Below are 25,752 nucleotides of genomic sequence, written 5' to 3'. Positions count from 1 at the left end.
GGAGAGAGGAGTGACAATAATAGCAACTTCATGACAGTGTTTGAAGGTTGTTGATGGAAACGAGGTCCTCAGCACAAAGAATATGCAGTATAAAAAACAATAATACTATGCCTGCTACAACAGGACCCAAGCTCTTTGAGAGAATCCTGTCTCAGGAGTGGTATTTTTTATGTGCTTGCATAAAATCAGAGTGAGCTCTTGCCATATGTAGATCACTGTTTTTAAGTTCTTTGTTTTTCAGGGAGTTCTTACCTAGTATCACAGACTCCAAAGCAGATGGAGGCTCAGGAAAAAAAAACACCAAACAACAAAACAAAACCAGATTTCAGATGTTTACTTTTATTTTCTTTACCTTTCATATAGGCATATTAGAATATGTTTTGTTAATATGTTTAGACCTAACTGATTAAATAATTGATTAATTAGTTTTAATCAGTTGTTGATTTAACCTTTACATTAAAAAAAATATTAATTATTTTGAGGTAACTAGAAAGTAATAATAATTTCAAGTTACTGCCTGGTATCCATCTAACTGTAATGATATACAGGTTAAAATGTCACCAATTACCCTGTTGATAATTAATAACTCTTCTAATAGGAGAAAATTCACATGCATTTTTCTGCACTTTCCCACAGGAATAAGTATAGAAAGAAAGAAGTTCATGAGAAACCAAGTATCACCTCCAGCCAGTGTCATTTCCCTCCCCCAATGGAGCAGCAATCTGAGGGACTTTACATCTCCAGAGTACAGCAATTAGGTAAGACTTAATGATTTGTGCTCGCTTAATGATTTGTGCTCGCTTCGGCAGCACATATACTAAAATTGGAACGATACAGAGAAGATTAGCATGGCCCCTGTGCAAGGATGACACGCAAATTCGTGAAGCGTTCCATATTTTTTATTGGCTCAATGGCCGCACTATTGGCTCAATGGCCGCACTCAGAGAGTAGTGGTCAACGGCTCGATGTCCAAGTGGAGACCGGTCACCAGTGACATCCCTCAGGGGTCCGTGTTGGGCCCGGCCCTCTTCAACATCTTTCTCGGTGATGTGGACAGTGGCATGGTGTGCACCCTCAGCAAGTTCGCCGATGACACCAAGCTGTGTGGTGCCGTCGACACGCTGGAAGGGAGGGATGCCATCCAGAGGGACCTCGACAGGCTGGAGAGGTGGGCCCGTACCAACCTCATGAAGTTTAACCAGGCCAAGTGCAAGGTCCTACATCTGGGTCGTGGCAATCCCAGGCACAAATACAGACTGGGCGGAGAATGGATCGAGAGCAGCCCTGAGGAGAAGGACTTGGGAGTACTGGTGGACGAGAAGCTCAATATGAGCCGGCAATGTGCTCTTGCGGCCCAGAAGGCCAACCGTGTCCTGGGCTGCATCAAGAGGAGCGTGGCCAGCAGGTCGAGGGAGGTGATTCTCCCCCTCTACTCTGCCCTCGTGAGACCTCACTTGGAGTATTGCGTCCAGTTCTGGAGTCCCCAACATAAGAAGGACATGGACCAGTTGGAGAGGGTCCAGAGGAGGGCCACGAAGATGATAAGAGGGCTGGAGCACCTTTCCTGTGATGACAGGCTGAAAGAGTTGGGGCTCTTCAGCCTGGAGAAGAGGAGGCTCCGGTGTGACCTTATAGCGGTCTTCCAGTACCTCAAGGGGGCCTACAAGAAAGATGGGGAGAGGCTGTTCAGGAGGGCCAGTTGTGATAGGACGAGGGGTAATGGTTTTAAAATAGAGGGAGGTAGATTCAGGTTGGATATTAGGAAAAAATTTTTTACCATGAGAGTTGTAGAACACTGGAACAGGTTGCCCAGAGAGGTGGTGGATGCTCCATCCCTGGAGACGTTCAAGGTCCGGTTGGATGAGGCCCTGAGCAACCTGATCTAGTTGGAGATGTCCCTGTTCCTTGCGGGGGCGCTGGACTAGATGACCTTTGAAGGTCCCTTCCAGCCCTGATGATTCTATGATTCTATGATTTTCATGAGTCCAGACTGATGAAGAGGTGTCTCTCTGTTTTCGGAGGCCACTGTTCAGGACTTAACAGATGGACAAGTCCTCTTCTTGGGTTATTTGAGTGAGGCAACTGGACGGTTAAAATTTAACACTGATAAAAATTGATTTGAGGGGTAGGAGATGTATGTTGGATGAGCGGTAGCTCAATGTGTTACAAAGTGTTGCTATAAAGGTATCAGCGAAGGATTTGCTGTGGAGGAAATAGCAGTGATGTAAGTCTTGAGATTTGTCAGACAAACCACATTCTTCTCTGCCAGTGCCCTGTACTAAATTGCTGATTGCTTGGGTGGCTTGCTTTGTATGGAATAACTTTCCAACATACGGGTTTTTAAGACACTGAAATGTTGCTTAGACTTTAATACGTGTATGGTTCACCACCACACAAGGCCCTGCAGTTAGGTAACAACATTAGTTCAACTCAGCATCCCTCTCCAGACTAGTCAAGGAGTGAGGCTTGCTGACAACTGGCTTGCTATGGCTATTGAGGCTTAAGATAAAGCTGTACATCTCAGATCAGTGCCAGGGACCTCCACCTGCATAAATGAATCATGCACAGAGCTCACCAACAGCTGTTATTGTTTGATCACTTACAAACACAGGGCAGGTGTAGTGGAAGGTGTCCCTGCCCATGGCAGGGGGATTGGAACTAGATGATCTTTGAGGTCCCTTCCAACCTAAGCATTCTATGATTCTGTGGCATGATATTGAAACCAAATAGCCCTCACGTACATAGTCAGCAGGGAGAATATAAGCTCCACATTAAGTATTCTGAATTGCCTGGGGGAGGGAGATTTTTCTGATTAGGGGGGTGCCACATGGATACCAAGATAGATCCCTAAGGTTAAACAACATGAACAACTCTGCCTTACAGCAAGTCCAGGATACTTCCTCTTTTAAAAAATATTTCAAACTGAAAAATAGATATACTGTATGTCTAACAATTCTCTAAATGTCATCTACTCTGCCTTGCTTAGATACCGCCTTTAGAAACATAAGAGCAGCAGCAGTGTTTTGATAAAATATTTAAAGAACTAGATCCTTGTCCAAAGGTTGTTGGTAAAGAGGCTGCACTGGATTTTCAGAACCTGAGGTTCTGATTTCAGCTTTTGATTTGATACAGGTCTGTTGCTTCGATGGAGCCTGCCTGGCTTTCCAATGACATAAAATATGGTCTGAAATGATAAGGGAAAACTATTTGCTCTAATTTTTCAGTCACAAAAGGGTATATGCAGAAGTCCATGAATATACTGATTTACAGCCTTTCCGAAAGTAGATTCTACTGATGTTAGCAATTGAAATCAACCCCTGTGGACAATTTGATAGTCAAGAAATGTTTTATTTAATTCAAGCACAGAATTAATGTTGGTATGAAAGCTATACCAAGGAATTCTTACTAAGCAGCAGTAAGAAGTGCCTTCTGGACGTTTCTTTACTTTCTCTCTTTATTTTTTCTATTTTTTTTGTGTTTTGTTTGGGGCAATTGTTTTTCTAGCAGTACAGTTAAAAAAAACCTTGCAAGGAAGTGCACAGGAGAGTGAAATGTTTTAGCAAAGGGCACAGAACTAGATGTGAGCCGCCTTCTGTTTGTTGGGTTTTGTTGCTTTTTTGTTTTGTTTTTTTTTTTCTTTTTAATAGTAGAAGTAATTTTATTGCAGCTTGATATGTTGTTTGGCTTATGTGTGATGACTTTTCCATATATGTATGTGGTAAGAAGAGAATCAAATTTCTTCTCATACTGGGTATGTCAGTCTTTTCATAAGTAGCTTATCCTGCTAATTTTGGGCCATCACATCGTATTATCTGTTTTTACCTCATTGGCTGCATACAAATTTCTGTCTACAAGCTGGAAAATTTGCTCTTAGCCCTTACCTGTATCCCTAGCACCTCATCTTGCACTGTTTTAAGTGAAGTCAGCAATTGCCTGCCTTCAATTCTTCACTAAATTTGGAAGAATCGACCCGTTCCTTACTCTCTTACCAGAACTTTTGATACAGATCTTTCAAGTTTGTAAGGGCCAAGGCCTTTAAAAATTAATTATTTACCACGTATCAGTGACAAAGCCGATTTTTGCAAATAAATTACTTCTAAATTAATATTGGTAATATTTTGTCAAAAAGTTTATTTCTGTGTTTCCCTTCTATTTATTCATCCTGTCTTCAGATTTTTGAGTTTCTAAGCCCTTTTGTGCTGATTTATGTTTCCAAATAAGCTGTATTTTTATATACAAGAAATAGCTTAGATGTGACAATAAAGATACGGATTTTTTTTTTTTGTAACAAATACTGTAGATACTACTAATATATATTAGTAAATTTAATAATCTTTTTCTCCCTGCTCTTACATGAAGATCAAACCACTTAATAGTAGGATTTACTATTGATTCTCTGGAATTTTATTTCAGCAGTGACTGGGAATTCTGTTTACTATGCAGATAAAAATAAGTAGTACAAACAGAGTTAAGATTAGAGAAAATATTTGAATAGAAAAGGGTAGATATGAAAAGTACATGTCTGAATGGCAAGACATTTAAAATGAGATTCTGAGTTGACACAAACCATTACAGCTCCATGAAAATTAATAGACCTGTGCTAATTCACATGAGGTTAGAATCAAAATAATGAAGTTAAGCTTAAAAGAAAAAGGGAGAACTATAGATGGGACTTGGAGTACGCAGTGAGGAAGCCTGTAGGTTGCAGGAAAAATATACAGCAGAGATGACAATAGTGCTTCAGCCACTGGAATTATTTTTTCTCTGTTTCTGTATGTCTGGTAGTTGGCATATAAATGGTTTCTTATGCATGCAAGAACATGGAATAGGTAAGAACGTTGCTGAGTTTGTCTCTAGTTAGGTTAAAAAATATGCTTAAATGGTTCAGCCACTGGATGTCTCTCTTGTTCTGCTTACGTGAATGAGGACTGGCCTTTCAGGGTGAAAAACCTACATCTCAGAAAAATAAATGGGTCACTCTGGAAAGCCTGCTGTCCAGTGATACCTAGCTGACTGAAATGATACGACACCAGTCCTGGGCTTGCCAGCTCCCAACGTGACAGACTGTAAGTACAAGGTATAAGCAAGAACAACAGCTCAGAAATGCTGTTTACTTTTGTTACAAAATCACTTCTTGCCAGCCCCATTCTTGCTGAGCACAACTGTATTAGATAATCTGCTGCCAATAACGGAATATTATTTGAGAAAATAAGTTAAAATCACTTGTGCCTTGCTTGATAATTATGATATGTAAACAAATATTCTGTTAGGCTGGATAGTGGAAATGCAGCAGAAGAATTTCTTTTTCCTGCCAAGGGTTTCTGGCTCAGGTCAGTTGAAGTTGCTAGTAACTTGAGCTAGACAAGAAACAGATTTCTTTTTTCTGCAAAAGTCTGCACCTTCTATATATTTCTCTATTCTGAATCAGAATTAAGAGACACATTCAGAACTTTCCATGAAATCTTGTCCCGGAAAACTAAACTTGAGAGAGACTCTGTTACCTGTGTGAGTCAAGGGTACAGGACCAGGTATTTTCTTCTGCTCAGTTGTATTGCTTGGAAATGGAAATGTTTCTGCATGCACATTATTGGCTCTTGTTTGAGGCATCAAAAATAAATTAATGCGGGAAAATGCTTAAGAAATCCTTTTGAGGTTAAGAACTTCAAGGTTTCTGACTTGTGTAGAATCAAAGAGCTTCATACTGCTTCGTAGCACATAGTTTTCAGTGATCTGAAATGTAGGTAAGAACAGAGTGAAGCTTCAGGCAGTGATTTCAGAAGGACTTGTAAAGGTGAGTGCTGAGACTTAAGGGTTTCAGTGATTTACCTAGGAATATTGTAATTTGGGGTTTGCGAGGAATGTAATAGAGATCTTTAAGTTTCACAGTTATGTGATGACTAGATCATTTTTCCATTCTTCGTAGAATCATGGAATGGTTTGGGTTGGAAGGGACGTTAAAGATCGTCTAGTTCCAAACTCCTACCATGGATAGGGACACTTTCCACTAGACCAGGTTGCTCAAAGCCCCATCCAATGTGGCCTTGAACTTCCAGGGATGGGGCATCCACAACTTCTTTGGGCAACCTGTTCTAGAGCCTCACCACCCTCAGAGGGAAGAATTTCTTCCTTAGATCTAATCTAAATCTCCCCTCTTTCAGTTTAAAGCCATTACCCCTTGTCCTATCACTACATGCCCTTGCAAAACGTTCCTCCCCAGTTTTCCTGTAGGCCTCCTTTAGGTACTGGCCGGCTGCTAGAAGGTCTCCCCAGAGCCTTCTCTTCTCCAGGCTTAACAATGCCAACTCTCACAGCCTGTTGTCATAGGAGAGGTGCTCCAGCCCTCGGTTCATTTTTGTGGCCCTCCTCTGGACTTGCTCCAGCAGCTCCATGTCCTTCTTGTGTTGGGGACTCCAGACCTGAACACAGTATTCCAGGTAGGCTCTCACGAGAGCAGAGCAGAGGGGGAGAATCACCTCCCTCGACCTGCTGGCCACACTTCTTTGGATGCAGCCCAGGATACAGCACACATTGCCGGCTCATGTTGAGCTTCTCATCCACCAGCACTCCCAAGTCCTTTTCCTCAGGGCTGCTCTCAATCCATTCTCCGCCCAACCTGTATTTTAGCTTGGAGTTGCCCTGACCCATGTGCAGGCCTTGCACTTAGACTTTTTGAACTTCATGAGGTTTGCACAGGTCTACTTCTCCATCCTGTCAAGGTCCCTCTGGATGGCATCCCTTCCCTCTGGTGTGTCAACCACAACACACGGCTTGGCGTCGTTGGCAAACTTGCTGAGGGTGCACTCGATCCCACTGTCCATGTCTTCAATTCTCCACACTTTTTTGAGTTTCATCTGTATATTGTGAGATAGAATGTTTCCTTACATTCATACTATTTGTTTAATTCTTTAAGTTAAAAATCAACTTGGATTACAAATTCTGAATGCTAAAAGCCTGATGTCTTTCAGAATTTTGTGGGATTTTTTTTTTCTATATCAGTATACATGAAAGAAGTTATGTAACTTTTAACCGCAATAGTTGGCCAGTATTTGAGCTCTTCTAGTTTATTTCTGTCAAAAATGTTTATATGACGTGATATATCTTTGTGTACATTCTTTGTAATCAAAATGGGATTAAACTGAGGTCCTGTTTCCCTGAATGTAGAAGGAAAAAAGACAACAGGAACCAGCTCCTTTGGCAGTAACCCAAGCCTCTCTTTTTCAGTCAGCACTGCAGTTGGAAAACTCTTGCTCCCTCTTTTTCTCTTTGGGAGAATTCAGGATTATTCTACAAAGTGTTTCGCTGATTTTTTTTTTTCCTTTGCCTGCATATGTACCACTTCTGACTTGGGTCATTTGCATCATTTTGGTAAAATTATATGCACACCTTTGTGTTCACATCCACGTGGCTCAGAATTTTTTGTCTGTCTTGTGGCTGGTGCTTGGGAGGTGATACCTATTTGTTTACATTTTATGTTTGCCCACAGTTAAATTTCAAAAAATGTTTTCCTCTCTAGGACTGCAAACAGTGCTGAGTTTCGCTTTTCGTTCCTCTCTGTTTCCTGTCGGTTTTCTCTGTAGCTACTAAGGAAAACAGGCAGGGAAATATGCCTCCTGCTTCTTTGTAAAAAGTTGGTTTATGAACCAATCTACTATTGTATTTTGAAATGCGCTGTTGTCAGTTTTCTTGAGTTTAACTTCTTTTTAATGGATCTAAACTGCATTTTGTCTTCCAAGAAGCTTTACCCTCCCATCTCAGCCAGTGAAATTTTAAGAATATCAGAAGAGTTGTTTAATAGCCTAAACTAAGCCTTAAGCAGGGGATGTGCTCATTGTCGTGTTCTTAAAGTCTAGGGTAGACAAACCTGCATTTTGCTCTGCTAAATATTTTAAGGCCCCTACTCCTTCTGGCTTTTAGCTTTTTCAGGTTAGGATTGTGAAAGATCTTTGCCTAATCCTGATTATGTATGTAAACACAATTATCTGAAGTGTTTATTTAGTGCAAAAGCCAGATTGTATGGTGGTTATCTCAGACTGGCAGTGAAACCCCTGCGGAGTTATTTAATTTTGCAAATTAGTATACAATTGGAAAAGAAATTTTGCTTTGAGTTTTTTGGTGTGGGTTGTGGGTTTTTTTCCCCCAGCAAAATCAAAAATAAGCATCATCATAATGTATGGTTTCTTTTTATAGCTTTCAGCTAGATTTAGTGGTTGCTTCAGAGTTTGTCATTAATTATCCTATACTGTATCTTGCAACAGTATGTGTCCCAGTGTTGTCAGAACTCCCTGTAGCATGAATCCATTACATCTCTGCAAAAGGAGATGTGGAGGGAAAGGGATAATAATGTACACTAATGACTGCAGTACAGAGCTCTGAAGTTCCAGTGTATTTTTAGGCAAAAGCAAATGTCTGTCTAATTCAAGAATTATGGAAGAAAAGTGGATGTGTAATTATGTTCATAATTGGAGAGGTCCTCTTTTGGTGCTTAATCTAAATGATATAAAATATGTAGTTTTTCTGAGCACCATAGAAAACATCAAAGCTGATAATGTAGGAGGTTACTGTGCTCCAGGGAGAGGAGAAGGGACTGGATTCTAAAATAGTGAAAATCAGCATAGCTCAGTTGGAGCTCTTTATTTCTATTGATGTACACCAATTACTCGTCGAAAACTGGTTTATGACTTCAAGTTCTAGAAACAAAGCAAACCAAAGAAACTGTTATGAAAGCATCCATCTAGGAAAAAAATCTGAGGGAAGAAAAATACAGTGAAAACAGAACTCTTTCTAAATTAAATTTAGTATTAAATTTAATGAAGTTTCCTAGTGGGGATGTTCCTGGAAAACGTGGACTGAAATGTGAAGCAAACTTTGATTGCTCTTTTAGCTGCCTTGAAGGTATATTTACAAGAGCTAAATTTCTTTTTTTTTTTCATTAATTCTAAAGAAGCTTTCTAGACAAAAATACTTATGCTTCATAACCACCTTAAGAAGCATTTGCTGTAGTTGTTTCCAAAGGAACAGCTTAATAGTTTCATAAATATCAAAGTTAATGGGCTTCTAAAAACAAGGAAAATTGCCTGTAGGTGATTTCTGCTTATAGAGAAATAGCCACTCTCTGAACTGAAATTTTCTCTGAGCTTTGTCTCTAGGCCTGTTACCTATTACTGCATACTTTGCTGTCCTGTTCTTTCTTTAACTGTTTTGAATCAACAGTGGGTAGAGCAATACTGAAATAAAATATACTTGAGGGTAAACCACGATCTAACAAATTACAGAAAATAAACAATATTAAGCATAGCTTGTGGCTATAAGGAGATCAGAAACAGTCTAATGGGGACACCCTTTTTTTTTTTGAAAACGCAACAGCCATGCCACATCATCATAAAGCCATACTTAACAGCTGGCTTTGAAGAGAAGATAAAATCTTTCAAAAAGTGGCTTCCAGAAAGAAGTCTGAGAAAATTTTTTTCTCTTGTATTGAGTCGCTATTTGGTATGTAGTAGGAGCTGCTTCTCCTTTATTTTTACTGCCTTTTTTCCCTTGATTTTAAAGGTGTTACAACACCTAGCAGTCTTAATAAGCAGCTTTTACTAAAGATGTAAAATCATTATTTTCTGCATAGACTTAATGGGTATAGGCCTCGTAACGATCATAGTTAGAGAAAATAAATGCTCTTTCCTCCCCTTAGAGGTGCAGGAAAACCCAGCTGCTGGCAAATTAACTTACCTTGTGCTTTCCTCTTCTTCCATTTAATATTTGTGTCGTACTTGGGGGGCTTATTGTTACTAAACAGTTCGCAGGATCAGGCTTATGAAAGTACATGTGAAGTACGAGAGGAGATGCTAGAAAATTGGGTCTTCCTGTTAGGATTTCGTAACAGGCTTTGAGTCCTGGTGGACTTTCTGCTGCTAGAGCCTTAAACCGGTCCAAATGCAGTAGAGTTGATTTTGCAGAAGGAGTCTGAAACAAGACTGAGAAGTGCTGGTTTGTGGCATGGGAACAGTTTGGTGAAAGCTGCTGGTACTCCCCCTATTACGACCAAGCTGGTTCCACCCAGGAAGTACAAGTGAACTCTGATTTAGTTCAGGATATCTGCATGCTCATTTGGGGTGCCCATTTGATAGAAACTAAGAGGCCCGTGCCCTACTCTTCTCTGCTGTTCCTGTTTTTGGTATTTATTATTAATTTATTATTAATTTTGGTATTTATTATTAAGAATTTATAATTATTTCATTTTATGTGTAGATGGCTGTTCATTGAGTTAGATATTTGTATTTCACATTCCTTGAGTCTCCTGAATTCTTTGTCAGTGGGGAAGAAACATTCATAAAGTTGTTTATCCACTGACGAGTTTTAGAAATCTGTTATCTAAAGTTTTATGTAGGAGCTTTTATCAAAATCTTTATTTTTGAGATAATTCTAGAAGTACATTGTTACCAGTAGCACCTCTGGGAGACTGGCTCCCTCTGGAAAATGTGCACCTCCTTAGAAAAGATCATGAGATGTCATAGTCTTGACTTGAGAGTGAGCTTGTAATTCCCTCAACTGCCATTTTTTGACAAATCCATCTCTGATGCTGTTGCAGGGTGTAGTGTGCAATAAGGAAAAACATTTTTTCTCCTTCAGGCAACAAGTAAGCCTCTCCCCCTTTCCCTCCATTCAACTGCGGTTGAACAAAAACCATCATAGAAACTTAGAGGGAGAAATAGAATTCAACATATATTTCTTCTAATCACTAGGTACAATATAAAACTTAATCCCCAACAGTTCTCTCTTTAAAATGTGCGTATCTTCTTTCCCCACTACGCTAGTCTGAAATAATGAGGCAGGAACCAGCCCCGCAGTTAGGCTGGCTCTGGTCATCTCTTACTCTGCTGTGGCTGTCAGCTTCAAAATTTCTATTACCTCTCTCTTGCTTAATTTTGAGGGTCCTTCTCTACTCTTATTCTCTTTCTCCCTCTCTGATCACTGTCTCCTCCTCGTGTCACTCTTTCCTTTTCTTGATTCTCCAATAGCTTTTCAGTTTGCTCCACATTGGCAGGACTGGACCTATTGTATATTTTGTTCTGTCTGGTTGGGGAAGCTGAAACTTAGCATCCCTTGGGTTTCTCCGGGAGTTGTGTAATTGAATTGTCTAGAGTTTTATTCATCATTTGATTATTCTGACATTCTTGATGAAAAAATATGTACATTAAAATCATAATATAATTACAGAATTTGCTTTTAGCATGAATATATTTTTTCTCAGTGACACTGAAATTATTTAGTACTCTCAATATTTATATATTATTTTGACAGATATGCAGTGGGCTATGAGTAATTTTAAGGTGGCACAGCTTACTCCATGCAGCTTAAAAGCAAGGATTTTCCCCCTCCCCTTTGCCCCATCACGTTTTATTATTAATAGACACATTTGAATTGTCAGCTTTCCCAAAGCGTTGGTGTACGGGCTGGAATGATCAGATTAATTTAATTGCTTAACCATGTTGTTGCTAACTAGGAGTACTGCACACCCTCTTGTTCTTGCTTTATCTTTTCCCTAGAAGTTCTTCTGGTTTTGTTCTTTGTTTTTTGGGGTTTTTTTATTCATCCTGTTAGATAAACATAGCAATTCCAAGCCAAAATAGCCTGTAATGTGGAAATGTAGACTTCCAGGAGCTGTGTGGGCTAGGAATAAACTTTTGACTTTGTCTGGAGGCAGGAAGCTAAGACAGCTCTGCTGGCAGGTTAATGATGATTGTCATGAATATTAAATGATAGAACCAAAACAAAACTCCCAGAGAGACACTTACAAACCTTACAGAGCAACACAACCAGCTCAGACAGCTGGCTCTCTGTGGACTTTCTTGAAAGAAAACAGTGCTCAGGCGTATTAGGATGATTTTTATAAACCGGAAAGCCAGTTTGTGATGCACTGTTTGAAAGTTAGAGGTCTTAATGATTTATAGCTTGAAGCAGAAATCTGTTTTCTGAAGGAGATAAGTAACAGGTAAATTATATCTGTGCGGTTCTCCCTTGTATTAATGTTTCACAGTACTTTTGAGCTTTGTGTTTGCTAAAAACATGTACGAGTGGTAAGCCTTACTGTTAAAGTTCATACCAGCTCTTGTTGTGTGCAGCTATAGTCCCACTTCTTCCTCCACTAAAATCCCTTCTGTGTTTTTTTTCTCTCTGAAAAGACCACATTGCAGGGCACAAAATGATAAACTACAGTTGGTTTTGTTTCTTTCTTGTGATTTGCCCCAGAAAGGATAAGAGCTTGCTATTCACAGAGTTCCACCTTCAGCTCCAGGGGTGTAGAGCTGGCTCCTGCTGCATAGAAAAATTGCTCTGGCACATGCAAAAAAAATGAAATTCAAGAAGCTCAGATTTACTTGAAGTAACACCAACATAGATCTGGGATGGTTCCATTAACAGCACTGCAGTCATGCTCTAACAGGGTATCTAAAGATGAGACATTGTCTATGGCCTAGAGAGTGATCTTTGTTACAGTTTATAAGTTGGGGTCAGATTCTCGCACGTAACTTCCTTGACTTTTATGGCTATGTAAATTTCTACCAATTTAGTATGTGGTTCAGTGATTTTCAGACACTGAAAGGAATGAGCTGAAATAACAGAGTGGGTTTTCTCAGATAACTGCATGTAGGCACGATCCAATTTGTGGTGTTTTTCTGAGTATAAAAAGATAAAAGTAAATCTAAACTATTTTTAGGTGCGATGACTCAGTCTAAATGAGTTGATGGAAAAAGATATAAATGAAAGAACAGTCCAGTTAGAGGAAGTTATGGAGAGTAACGCTTTTATATAAACATTCTGCAGAATTCATTTGGCTTTCCAAACCCTGCCTGCAAATCAAGTGCTTTCCAGTGGCTCATGGAGACCTCGCTACATATGGTGCTAGCTGTCTTTGTTTTCAGTTAAATTGCATTAAAACCAGAATATGTTTTTTTTTTTTTAAGTAGAATTTTAAAGTATTTATGTAAATTGATGCGGTTATTCCAGTGATACTATGTGACTGAACAGCGTGCGCAATCAGAAATAGAAGGGGCCAGCAGGTTCCCAGCTGTGAAGAAAACACATTCAAGTGAGATAATTTTTCAGCTTGTATCAGGACAACCCCTGATTTATTTCTGTGGTTGTTAAATTAAACAGCTTAGTGGAATAGGAGTGATTTTTTTTTTTTAAGGGTAACATAAACCAGATACATTTAAAAGACTTAGACTAGCTTGTATTTCTGTTTTCCTGGTACCATGAGGAATTTACACACATACCCTTGTGTGTAAAAAGACAGGGCTTGTAATAAGGTGAGCTACAATTTTGTGGAATAATAGCTTGTAACTGTTTCCCTATGTATTAAAGTTTCCCATAGATATATTACTTTGTGAAGCAGATACAGCTAACAATTATTAAAATGAAATCTTGCTTAAGATTTTACTTTTTTTTCAAACTGAAAAGCTGCTTTAGGTACTTAGGGAAGTTCAGGTTAGTGTATCTTAATCTGCAAAGGCTACAAACAGTTGTTTCGGGATTGGAGGCTCATTTCTTTCTTACTTATTTGAAATATCTAGTCTATTTTGTCATAAACTAGCTAAGCCTAGTGGATGGAAAGTTTACTTCTAGCTTCCAGCTGCACCTTTATTTTGCACGTTTTGAATATATCATTAAAACTCTAGACAATGTTGTGAAACACCTCTTACGCAGTGTCTTCAAGTGGCTGAGCCAGAAGTACTGTTGGGGTCATCGTGGTTTCTACCAGTATTTCAACAAACAACTGAGCAATGGACATATAGGGAAATTCCAAGTGATGTCAGACATGCCTGAACATGGCTAAAACATACTCACTTCAGCTGAAAGATGGGACACCGCAAAGCGATACCTCCTTGGATTGAGGAAATTAAAGCTAGAGCTTCAGAAAGTAGCATTCTTGATATTACAGCCATCTTAGGGTCCCACCAGCACAAATGTCCAACCAAAATGATCTTCAAACGGCTGAGAGTGTCAATAGGGATGAAAAACAAAGGGAATTCAAGGGAAGTATCAGCTTATTTAACAGGTAGGAAACCTTGCATTAAGGATTGCAAAATTGTAGTGAGGCTGAGAATTGCACCTTCATCTCTGTGTCCCTGGTCATATCTTCAGCAGCAGAACTCCAGCCTTCTTAAAGCCTGCTGAAACTAGAATGAGCACTGTTTGTCTAAAGACAAAATGAGAAAAATTAGTAAATTATGGACTGAATAGCAGCAGTGTGAATTTCTATGAATCCAGACACCTGCAAGATATCAAAGCTAAAGGCATCAGTATTTTTTTGGAAAATGAGACAGAGGATGTCAAGCAAGGAGCCAGCAGTCATGAACTGTTTAATTCATGCTGATCTTCCCAGAACTGTATCCAAGGAGGATGTCACACTTTTCCATTCTCAAGTTCAACCTTTTCTCTGAGTGCATCAGCAAGTTTCACCTCTTCTGAAACTGTACTCTCCCGCAAGTTATTTATAATCTCCTGCTGCTTCTCTTCAGTAGAATTTCACTTACCTTCCTTCTCTCTGCCTTGGATTGTTCCCTTCACTGATCTGCTGCTTTGCATATAAACCTTTCAGCAGCCTGTTTTCCAGCTGCAAAACATGCTCAACTCAAAGACGACCATTCAGAGAAACAGGGAGGAAGTATTTACCCTTGGCAGCAGCAATTTAGGGACCTATGTAATATTTAATGTGTAGAATCAGAGGCTAAACGCATTGCTACTAAGCATGCGTTCTTAAAATCCTTTCAAGTTCACTAAAATTGATAGGTTGGTCTTTTGCACGCGAATACTGAGGACTTTTCTGATATCCCTACACGCTGCCATCATAATTTTATTTCTGTTTACCATTTTGTTGTGTCAGGCATCAAAACTGCCAGGTGTTATTTCTGACCTCTTCAGTTCAAGAAATACATAATTTAGACTGTAAGACTGTTGCCTTTGTCTAAACTGCTAGATCTGTCAGTTGTGTATCTCAGACATACGTGTATGCTTGTCTTTCTGCAACATGAAAATACATCACACATGCCTTGAAAGTCCTACTGTCCTATTCTTAAAAAGTTATTGCATAACTATTTTAAAGTACAGAGCATGATTAAACAATAAATAAGGAAAAATCAGTGATATTCTTGAGACACTTCCAAGCATAATGTAGGACACAGGCATGTTACCTAAGAATATAATCTCAATTTAAACATGTAATGCCTTCCATTAACGCTTTTGCCGTAAGTGTACTTAGGTCTGATGCATGGCTGCACAGTTCTGCAGTTTAGAATAAACACTTCTTTTTCCGTGGAGCAATATTTATTCTTTTTAATGAGACTATGTTTTTAGGATCTTTGCTCAAACATAAAAATTAATAAAGGGTTAAATGTAATAAGTAAGTTTGAGTTACCTGGCCTTTCTCTGTGATCATTACTAAAACAGCACTGTAGTGTAAAATAAGGGGTATGTAGCCACAGCCTCCAAAAAGAAGAGTAGCTTCCTAGGATACTCTTGATCTGCCACAGCTATTTTGGACCAGTTATCAGTTTAATCTATAAAGTTATCCTCCAGGCAGTTAACTGCTTGGTAACTATGCTCTGTGTATCCAACACAACTGATTTTATTATCTCTGCAAAGGAGCATAGAATTAGGCACAGGGAAGTTTTCACTTCAATTTTCATCTAATTCTATCTGTCCAAGTGCCAGAAAATTCCCTTTCCTCTACTGGCTGAAACAAATGCTACCTAAATGGGTTTTTTTTCTCATTCGAAGATTCTATTATCTACAAAAGACAGGTGTAAGGCTTTAAGTTCAGCTCTACATTCAAACATTCCTACAAGTTTAGGCCTGTCTGCATTCAGTTCATGTGTTCAACTCTTTGTCATCAGTCTATTATCTGTGTTGTAATCCCTAAAGCTCAAGTAGATATGCCAAGAAGTGGACTCAGATTTTCACAGTGCGAGGGTTAGATTCAAGTCTCTGCTTTGCTGCCTTTACACAATATGAGAAAACTTCCAGCAAAATCTAGAAGGTAAAATATGGACATTGGGTCATCGATTTATTTTCCTTTTTCAGAGAGGTTTCTTTAAGTTGTGGGAAAATTATGTCATATTTTGATTTTTCTTGGATAGCTTATTTCCAAGATGGCTTGCAGCCAGATTCTTCTAAACTTTTCACTTCTCAGAAGGATAGTGTCTCACGTCAGAAGGATAAAGGCTCATGTCAAGAAGTACTGCAGAACATAGTAATCTGCACATTCATTAACAGTGCAGGATTTCTGATTGCAACAGCTACAAATAACCTATGGGAAACAGCAATAGGAATTGTTTATTCAAGAATACTTCCTGTGGGTCTGCAGTTCATCCAGGTGCACAAGCTCTCTTTTTCACAGAATGTTAATCTCTGTTTCTATCTGTTATTTTGGATTTCTTGTCAGCAGATAACCCAAGCCAAGAAGATCTGAGCATAAGTTTTGTAAACAAGTAAATTAGGACTCACACCTACTGAACAGGAAGAAAAAAGCCAAAACAGAAGGCATTATGTAAAAACCAACAGATAGGTAAGGGTGCAAGTTTATATTGTTATCATTGACCATATCCGACAGAATAGGAAGCACTGTCTGTTATCAGACCTGCATGTACTGCTCTGCCAAATCTACCTTACCAGTATGAATTGTCTCAATAGCACACTAAGTACTTTCTCATTTCCCACCTATTCTGTTTTCTGGGTTGGGATGGTTTTGCTCATGCCGAGATCAAAATCATGCCTATGGTATTAGACTACTTATAGCAGTGATGCCCACCTATCATACACTTAGTTCTTTGAGACTCTGATTGAATGGGGGGGGGGGCAATAATCACCTTTGGATATAGCACTGATTTTTCTGTCAAAGCAGTCAGATATGTTCTATATTATGTCTGTAATTATCTAAATCAGCATTCACAGATAGGGCTCTGAGTGAAGTCATTATTACAACTCTAAAAGTTAAGAGGGTGGTTTTTTTTTTTCATTTTAATCAAAGCATTCACAGATAAAGACTGATTTTCTTTGAAAATAGCCATTCTGTGTAACCATGTAAACAAATAGCTTTCAGGGTATAGGTTCACGTGTGTTTTACTTTATCTGAATATTACTCATGGTGCATGCATTTGTTGTAAGTTGCTTGACTTGTTTGTTGTTTCCTGTATGGAAATGTTAAGCAAAAGCATAAATGGATGATAGATAACAAAATGTATGATTGTCATCACTTAATGTCAGCTCTGAGGATTTCAAGATATCCCTGAGAATATCCAGTGTTCATCTGAAAATATGTAAATGCTCATCAGAGCTACTTAGCACATCTTACTGATGTGCACAGCTGAATCCTACTGAATGGCAGCTTTTTCACTCACAAAAGTAGTCAAAAGGGTTTTTTTTTTTTAATTTCTTCCTTCCAGTTTAAGCATATCAGCTGAAAAATTAGTGTTGGACTTCCTATATGAAACTCCTCACATCTCTTCCGATTTGTCTTGAACAGATGCAAATTACATTGAACACATTTCAGTTCAGAATATTTATCTCTAAAAGAATACATTTGTAAAAGTCAGCTAAACCATTTTGTTCCTTGTTTGCTCTTCTGCACTATCAAGTGAGTTCTGTATGTTCTTGGGAGACTTTCAAGGGAAAACCTGCCGCAATTAAATGCTTTTCCAAACTGTCATTTGTTGAATATGTACCCTGATGGTGTTTTTGAAACAAAAGTTAAAGGAGGTGTTTTACAAACTGTGTTCAGGCTTCTCCCATTCTAATTAAACAGATAAGCATCCTCTTTTAATTTTTACTGAAATGTGAAAGTCTGACAGGTCTGACCAGTGCAGTCTGAAACATGATCCTACACTGATTCCTATGTTATTATGAATTCACAGCTGGTATCATTAGACCACAAAGAATATTAGCCTAGGCTGCAGTTCTCAAAGTAACACAAGGCCTTTTCTGCGTAAGAAAACTAAGAAATTGATTCACTTAAATCAATGAAATACTCATATTTTGACAAAGGGCCACAAAAAAAATGGTGTCCATACACACATTACAGTTAGGAAATAAATAACTCCGTTTTATGTCTAATCCCCTTTACTGAATTTTAGTTGCTTATATTATTAGTCCTCTTGCTCCAGTTGTCAATCAAGAGAAGTCCTTCTTAAATTACAAATGATGGAATATATCCTGTCACAAAAGTTTGTCAAATGTATTAGGATCAAAGTGAATGACTATTGAAAAAAAAGTGTCTGATGGGAAACAGCAACTCAGGTTATGCACCCTCTAAACAATGAACCCATCTGACAATTCTTAACATTCTGAAGAGTATAAACTGTTGTTAAATACTAAAGTAAGGTAATTCTCAGCACAGCATTCATTAAAACCTCAACCATTCAAACAGCCATGTTAAATCAGAAAGATGCAGATTAGAAGCAAAAATGATGACATTTGCAATGTTACCTGGAAGCAGCAAGTACATTGAAAAGAAATTCTTCACTCTCCAAAGGAGGTGTGGAGTAGTAGGAGGGCTACAACAGGGTTTTACACAGCTTGCTTGTTTTGAGTGCAATTTATTGCTAGTGAGAGCATCCATTTTAGTGGAATGATAACAGAGGTTAGGGAAATGCAGCTGACTGAATAAAGAAGGATAGCATATACAATTTGCTTGTTTTGAGTGCAATGTATAGACAGTGAGGACACCTGTTTTACTGGAATACTACAGAGGTCACGGAAATGCAACATACTGACCAAAACCACCATAGCAAAATAAGTTTCAGGCTGTTGGCAAAAAACCACCTTAGACATAAAATACTGTCATTAAATTAACACTAAAAGAAATACTGTGGTACTCTGAATTAATTTTTTTAAAGTAGTGAAAATGTGTTAAGGATATATGCCCACTTAAAGCCTTATTATTCTAACACTGTTCTACTGAGTGGGAATCTCAAGTGAAATAGCCTAGGAAGTGATTAAATGTGAGTCTTTTCAGTTCCCATTCTAAAATGCACTCAGTTGCGATAATCTTGTCCTTAATAAGAGAGAGGAAGGACTAGAGCATCTCCCTCTGTTCACAGACATAAGCGAGGGCCAGTTGGATTTACACTACAAGAGTTGAGTTTGTATCACCGTTTCCTCTTGCAACAGGAGAGTTTCTTCACTGAAATGCACCTGAAATACAGCACAGATAGAAGGTGAGTTGTCCGCTTCGAGATCAGCAAAGGCGACCTTCATAGCATGAACAGGAAAAGCAGGGAGAGAAGAGTAACACTAAGCCACTCAGTGGTGATGAGTTGCAATCTAGCTCCAACATTTTTGAAATGCAGCTGGATATTCTTATCCCAGATGAAGCCAAGACTATTACTGTGATCACAGTAAAATCACTGGAAAATTATTTCTGAAACGCTGGCAAAAGAACCACCACCATGACCACCAACCCCCCATGCTCTCCCATACACATGGCAGGTATGCAGCCATACCTGTGGGCAGGCATCATCAAGGGGTCAACTCCCAACTGCTGTTGGTATCTAAACAAAAGGTCAGCAGTGATACTAACAACAAAACAAAAATAATTCTCTGAAGCGATAGTATTTTCTTACATGTTAAATTATTCATTCTATCCCAGAGCACCATACAACGGCAGGGGGGCATGGAGCCCCTCCTGCAAATTACGTGGTCTAATGGTAAGACACAAAACGAGCTTAGAGTAAAATCTGCAACATTCTGAAAGAAAGGAAGGATAAATTAATAAAAAGGTTTTCTAGTTATTCAACTGACAGACAACTGTCCCCTGCAAACCATAAAGTGGAGAGTCATCTAATAAAATCTTTCCTTCAAAGAAAACAGCCAAAATGCTAAAGAAACAGAACAAAATACAGAACTGTGTTTTTGTCGTATCTATATTATTAATACAGAATTGGGAGCAGCTGCTCAGTTTTTCCATGTCACTTCAACCTGCCACAGTGGCAGATAAATCCACATACATGACAATTTACATTCTACTTAAGTTAGTGAAAGTCAGTGGTTAGCAGCACATGCTTTTATGGTCCTCTTGTTGCTGAAAGGCTGCAGAGAAAGCCCATAAAGGGGGTCTGCTATCACCCTACAGGATCTGCAGGTTTATATTAGGTTAAAAGGAAGAGGAACATATGAGAATGCATACTTCATTGCAACAGCAATGATGAAGCCAGAGTGAGAACAAAGAAAAACTAACAGAAATAAAAAATGAGAGCTGAAATTGTCAGTATAAAGATGCTAACAATATCCACAGGATACTAACGTACTATAATAAACTCGTGTTGTAAGAGTATGTGGTAAATACTGGGCTGTCATTTCCCTTTTTTGTCAGAGTGAGTGAGGCTAGAAAGAAATAATCATAATTAACATAGATGACGTCTTTGATAATTATTTTAAAAAATTAAAGCGTCATTTATTCAAAACTACCATAGTAATAGTCTTACTTAAAACATCACAGTAGTTCTCATGGGGAAAAAAAAGACATGCTTTTCTTTACAGCTGTAGGCTTTGCATAAATATTCCACAGTAACTGCATTTTAAGAGCTTGAGTGGTTTTATATCCAGTATTCTCAAACCTATCAAATATTAAATTCCACAATGCTTTTCAAAATGTAAGCATCTATTACACCTGTTTGTACATGCAATACCTACACTCACTTGAAGCACAGAGAATTGATGTTAGCTCATCCAGATAACGCATTCACACTTTTCCAAGAAATGGGAAACAACTTGGAATTTACAAAAAGACTAGTCATGTTTCAAATATTAAAAGCTTCCTTCTCTCTTCTAAGGAATGTAATTTTACATTACACACTTGTAAACAGAGAAATCCAGGCAGGAAGAACTTTCATTTGAAATAATTCCCATAATTCCGACCAAACAGCCCAAGTGTATGACACTAACACGGATCTGTTTGTTCCTGGAAGGTGTGTGTACACACAGAGATATTTTCTAAACAGAAAACTGACTCATGATAGCTAACTCCAGAAAACAGGGAATAAATCTCCTATTCTGCCATGCCTCTCCTCAAGCGTTCTCTAGGTACAAAAACGTTCCTCAAAACTCATCTTTAATGTTGAAATGTGGCTGATCTTCAGGTTTAAAGTCTAGATTGGGGCTGCCATCCTCATTCAGAATTCGTCGAGAAGTATAGCCAACAATTGGATATTTGGCCTTGTAAACGTTATTGAAGATATCATCCAGGGACTTCAGCTCCTCTTCTGTGAGTCCTGTCTAAATGAAATATGGAGATGAAAGTCCTGTCTCAAAGAAATAAAAATACAGATATTTACATGCATTTTTCTTTTTTATTGATTACTGTAAACTTCAGGGCCAGCTTTTGGGTTTACGTTGCAGAGCATGATTAACAAAATTGATAGTATAACCTGTAATTTTATTCTTATCATTCGAATTCAGCCTTGACAAAACTTTAATATATTCAGGTCAAACAAACTGTTAATCTCCCCTTCATTTCCCCTGCATAAGTACATAAAACCTCAAACAAGCAACAAGCCACTGCCAGAGGCAGCATCCACTGCCATGTCAGAGACAGGCTAAACTAAATCAATTAACAAAGTGATATACTCTCTTTGGAAGCATCTTTTTAAACAAGAGGTAATTTCCCCTTTACATGCTTAATGTAAATTGTATTGGTTCCACAGATAAAAAAAAAAAAAAACTTTCCTCTCCAAAACTGTTAGCACTACAGCTTTCATGAGCAGTAAATACATAATCCATTTTATATATTTAAAGAATATTAATGATTTTTTTAAATTTAAAGATATGAATCAACTTAAATAAATTAATACAGATTAATCGAATATTATAATTCATCATCTCGCAAAAGAATTCAACTTTGCAAATGGAATTAAACTAATAGTCCAGATTCTTACTATGTCATGAGTAAGATCTGCTGGATCCAGAGACATCTTTGCAACTCCTCTTGTTGAGTCTTTTCCAACCAAAGCATTGTATGGGGCTCCTTTTCCATAAAATTCTGTCAGATTAAAAAAAAAAAAATCCATGGATGATCTGATGTTCAGGGTATGTTCAGCCTCTACTTTTCACCAGCCTGTTACACTTGCCAGTGAACTGAAAGGAACAAGTCAAGTCTAAGGCTCTTCCTTCCAAAACTGACTTTTGATTTGCTACTTTTCGATAATCTATCCCAGTCCTTAAAAAACAGAGAATTGTGTTGTACAATACAACTGTTGAACTCCTATACTGCAGTCTTAAAAATTACTTTATTTTTTAGGCAGCTGTGCTTTACATTCTGAGGAGAGGTTTGCAGACTACAGAATTTGCAGTGGCAAGCCTTGTCTCAATTGAAGACTTGAAGATTGGCCAATGCCTATGCTCAGACAAGCTGCATTAAGAAGGTTACTACGAACAAAGCAGCAAGCCATTAGATTGCCTATTACAACATTAAGCGAGTGACCAGGAACCCCCGAGCTCTTCAAATGTTTTATAGCAAGTGTGCTACCTTTCCCAATTTCTGTAAAAAAAATAATTTAAATAATGCAGAAAAATCCTGAGATACAATTCATAAAGATTACTTCAGCTAGCTCACAGTTAAAAGCGTTACTGTCTTTCCACCATGGTAACTGTAAATTGGATTAAGCAACGGAAGTTCAGATAAGAACATCTGTATTTCTTAGGGAAAGCACAAACAGCAAATACAGCAATAAATGGTTTAGGTGTAAGAAAACCTTAAAGGAGAAAAAAAAATTACTTATCCCCTCCTTTCCCCTTCAAAATCACAGTCAGCTCTTCCAAGAGTTTTGACCAGGCCACTGGACAGCATGGCTAGGCCAGCACCGGCACAGGAGGAGGTACGAAGCTGTGGCTATGCCAATACTGTGTAGTGCAATACGGGTACATCCAAGTTAGCTTTGATCTGCTCAGCTCACGTACCCAGTGCAGTAAATGCTGTAGCATCGGCTTCCGCGTGGCCTGACCCCATGTCTGGGGAGGACTCGGGGGCCTGGGCAGGTGTCTCCAGTGTTTCTGTTGGCAGCACCCAAGCTAACTGGACTGTGCTGTCTACCTGCACTGTAGTCTCAAGCCAGTCTAAGTTCTAGAGAAAACCTTAGTGGAGGAAGTGTTAGAGGAGGGAAATTGAGGGGTTTTTTTTTTTCAAAAAGAAAAAAGTATATTCTTTTAGTTGCAATTGAATTGCAGGCTTCTAATACACTGGGAATATCTAAAAACAAATGACTGAATAATAGAATGGAAACAAAGCAGCAGAGGAGAAGCAAACTCACCTTTTCCAGAAGTGACATCAAATACCACTCCCTTCACTGCCAGGTAAATGGGCTGTCCTTCCTGGAAAGAAAGCCATCAATATATCCTCAACGCTTAAGTGTAGGCAAAAGGCAATTAGTTTTAGCTATGAAATCCATAAGCGCTCAGAACACAAAGAAGATAATTAAATTCTCTGGTGTATGCTTTCTCTTGTTTGTGTGTGTGTAAGCATACACATTATTTCTCTTGAAATTTCTTGCTTGTGCTTTAAACTGTCCCCCAGATTGATTTATCTTTTTTTTTTTTTGAGGATTCAAGCATATAGAATGAATCTTTTTAATCTAAGTATCACCATCATAGAAGACATGTCCCTCTTGCAAGTCGCCTCTCGTCTGCACGCTTGTCTGCTCGAAGATGATCAGCTGTATCTTTCTATTCCTAATGCAGATGGATATTGCCCAAGATAAAAAGGTATATGGCCAACAGCATTTTTTATTCAATTAAAAGACAGATAAATACATAAACACACAAATCTGCTCTGCTGCCATCTGTTATATTTAATAAGCCAGTGCTTCTGCTTTGTCTTTTGTGGCTAAGATGTATTTTTAATCAGATGCTGGTTAGTTTCTTGAAAGTAGTTAGAGAAGACCCTGTGGTCAGCCAGCAAGTTTTTTCAAGACAGAACATCTATTGAGTATCAATGTAGGATTTTATCATTTTGAATGCAAAGTTCTACTGAGATTTCTGTATTACAGAAAGCTAAAAACTCTTAAGTTGAAATTGCTTTGTTATTTCTGTAATCTTGTGGGGGGGGAAGGGTCTAAACACAGGGTTTAATGAAGTATTGAGAGAAAATTACTTTGGCGCTAAATGGTGTTAATCTGGAATTCACTGGTGTGAGTACCCTGTCAAACAGCCGAGTCAGATAGGAACCTGCCACATCACCGTCAGTACCAAACCCCACAGCTGCCAGCGGGACAAGCGAACAGCCGGCTAGCAACCCGAGCGCCAACAAACTTCCGACGAACCCCTTAAATTTAGCACGTTATCCCAGAATTACCTGGAGGGAGGGAATGGCATAGCAGCAGAGCACGAGAAAAACCGACTTTAAACGTGGTTTCGGGGCACTGAACAGCAGGGCAGGGGGCGACGCTGGGGGCTCCGCGGGGTGCCCCACCGGGGAGCCGCACCGGCCCCGACCCCCACCCCGCGCCTAAACCAGCCGCCTGCCGACACGGCCCGGCCCGGCGCAACCGGCTGGCGAGCGGGAGCGACTGCCGCAGCCCGGCCGCCCCCGCGCCTTTAAAGAACCGGCCGGCGAGGCTCGGGGGCCCCCCGCCCGGCCGGCCCTACCTGCTGCCCGTCGTATCTGGCCAGCTCGGGCTCGGTGAAGAGCCGCACGGGGGCCTCGGCCGGCGGCCTGAAGCGCAGCTGCTGCCTCTCGGCCGCGGCCGGCAGGGCGCCGAGCAGGGCGGCCAGCAGCACCCGCGCCGCGCCGGCCGCCATACCGCCGAGCACAGGCGGCGGCCCGGGCCCGCCTCCCGGCCCTGCAGCCCCGCGTCCCGCTGGTTGCCCCGCCCCGGGAGGCGAATTCCTGCCCTAACGATGGTTTGGGTAAAGAAGCGCACGCTGGAAGAGTTTAAGCCAAGGCGTGCGTGCGTGGAAATTAAATAAGTACTTGGAAAGTGCCCGGCGCTACTCAGAGTCATCAGAGGCTCAGCTCTGCAGCTGGGAAAGTCTTTTCCTAACGGGGATGCAGAGCCCGCACCGTAACGGAGCGCTGCTAATAAAAGATGTCGCCGTTTCCATCCTTTTTCCTCTCTGAAGTTTCTCTGCTTGCTGTTTTAAATGTTTTTGACAAAATCAGCACACGTAGGACAGGCTTCGTCTTTATGACTTAAAAAAAAAAAAAAACCACAGCAAACTGACATTTTTAGCCTAAGGAAGGAGAAAATAAATAGGAAATTTTCAAATGACGTTATTTCCCCATGCTATAAATATAGCACAGGGAAACATTCTGGGCTGCCAGAAGAATAAGCAGTTTGATGTTTGTAATTCTGTATACAATTAAGAAAATTAGAAACTTTTTACAATTTAGATACATATATTGCATCCCTCGCTGTAGTGTTGACAGATGAGGACTTGAAGGATTTAAAGCCTGGATGTTTGATGCTGCAGCACACCGTCTTCTTGACTTCAAATACGTGTTTGGTATCTCTGCTCTTTGCAGTGAGTTTTGTGAAAGCTGAACAGTTTGGAGAAGGATCTGGACAGTAAACAGGAGACAGAAATGGGTTTGCTCTTTGTTTTAAGAATTGCTTATAATCCGCCTGGGAGGACACCTGTTCCACGTTGCATGAGGTAATACCCTTTTCCACAGGCTTTCCAAAGACACTTCTGTACATTGGTGTAAGCAGAGCTGCAGTAGCTAATGCAAAGCAATGTCTCCATAGTTCTCTTCTGGATGACAAAAGCAGCACA

General features: G+C 39.5%; 1 protein-coding gene, 1 long non-coding RNA gene and 1 other non-coding gene across 3 annotated transcripts; 2 read left to right on the top strand and 1 right to left on the bottom strand.

Annotated features, from left to right (window-relative positions):
* The first annotated feature begins 793 nt into the window (after nt 1-793).
* LOC147529282 (U6 spliceosomal RNA) lies at nt 794-900 on the top strand. The gene has a single exon (XR_015222042.1). It is a non-coding gene; the product is annotated as a U6 spliceosomal RNA (small nuclear RNA).
* Nucleotides 901-4,949: 4,049 nt separating this feature from the next.
* LOC147529281 (uncharacterized) lies at nt 4,950-22,320 on the top strand. The gene is made up of 3 exons (XR_015222930.1): nt 4,950-5,066; nt 19,089-19,205; nt 22,283-22,320. It is a non-coding gene; the product is annotated as an uncharacterized LOC147529281 (long non-coding RNA).
* NENF (neudesin neurotrophic factor) lies at nt 20,652-24,777 on the bottom strand. The gene is made up of 4 exons (XM_086629285.1): nt 24,625-24,777; nt 23,292-23,352; nt 21,921-22,024; nt 20,652-21,261 (listed from the first exon to the last, which is right to left on the bottom strand). The coding sequence occupies exons 1-4, from the start codon at nt 24,775-24,777 to the stop codon at nt 21,085-21,087; spliced, it is 495 nt and encodes a 164-aa protein (XP_086485411.1). The 3' UTR covers nt 20,652-21,084.
* Nucleotides 24,778-25,752: the final 975 nt, after the last annotated feature.

This window comes from Tauraco erythrolophus, chromosome 2, assembly GCF_009769465.1.
Source record: "Tauraco erythrolophus isolate bTauEry1 chromosome 2, bTauEry1.pri, whole genome shotgun sequence".
In the NCBI taxonomy this organism is placed as follows: Eukaryota; Metazoa; Chordata; class Aves; order Musophagiformes; family Musophagidae; genus Tauraco; species Tauraco erythrolophus.
The sequence above is the reverse complement of the archived record's forward strand: the minus strand, read 5'-3'. Positions and strand labels throughout refer to the sequence as shown.

Coding starts and splice junctions, on each gene's coding strand:
- NENF (XM_086629285.1), bottom strand. CDS start 24,777: ATGGCGGCCGGCGCGGCGCGGGTGCTGCTGGCCGCCCTGCTCGGCGCC. Junction 23,353..24,624: donor CCAGATACGACGGGCAGCAG/GTAGGGCCGGCC, acceptor CTTTCTTTCCAG/GAAGGACAGCCCATTTACCT. Junction 21,262..21,920: donor CAGATCTTACTCATGACATA/GTAAGAATCTGG, acceptor TATTTCATTTAG/ACAGGACTCACAGAAGAGGA.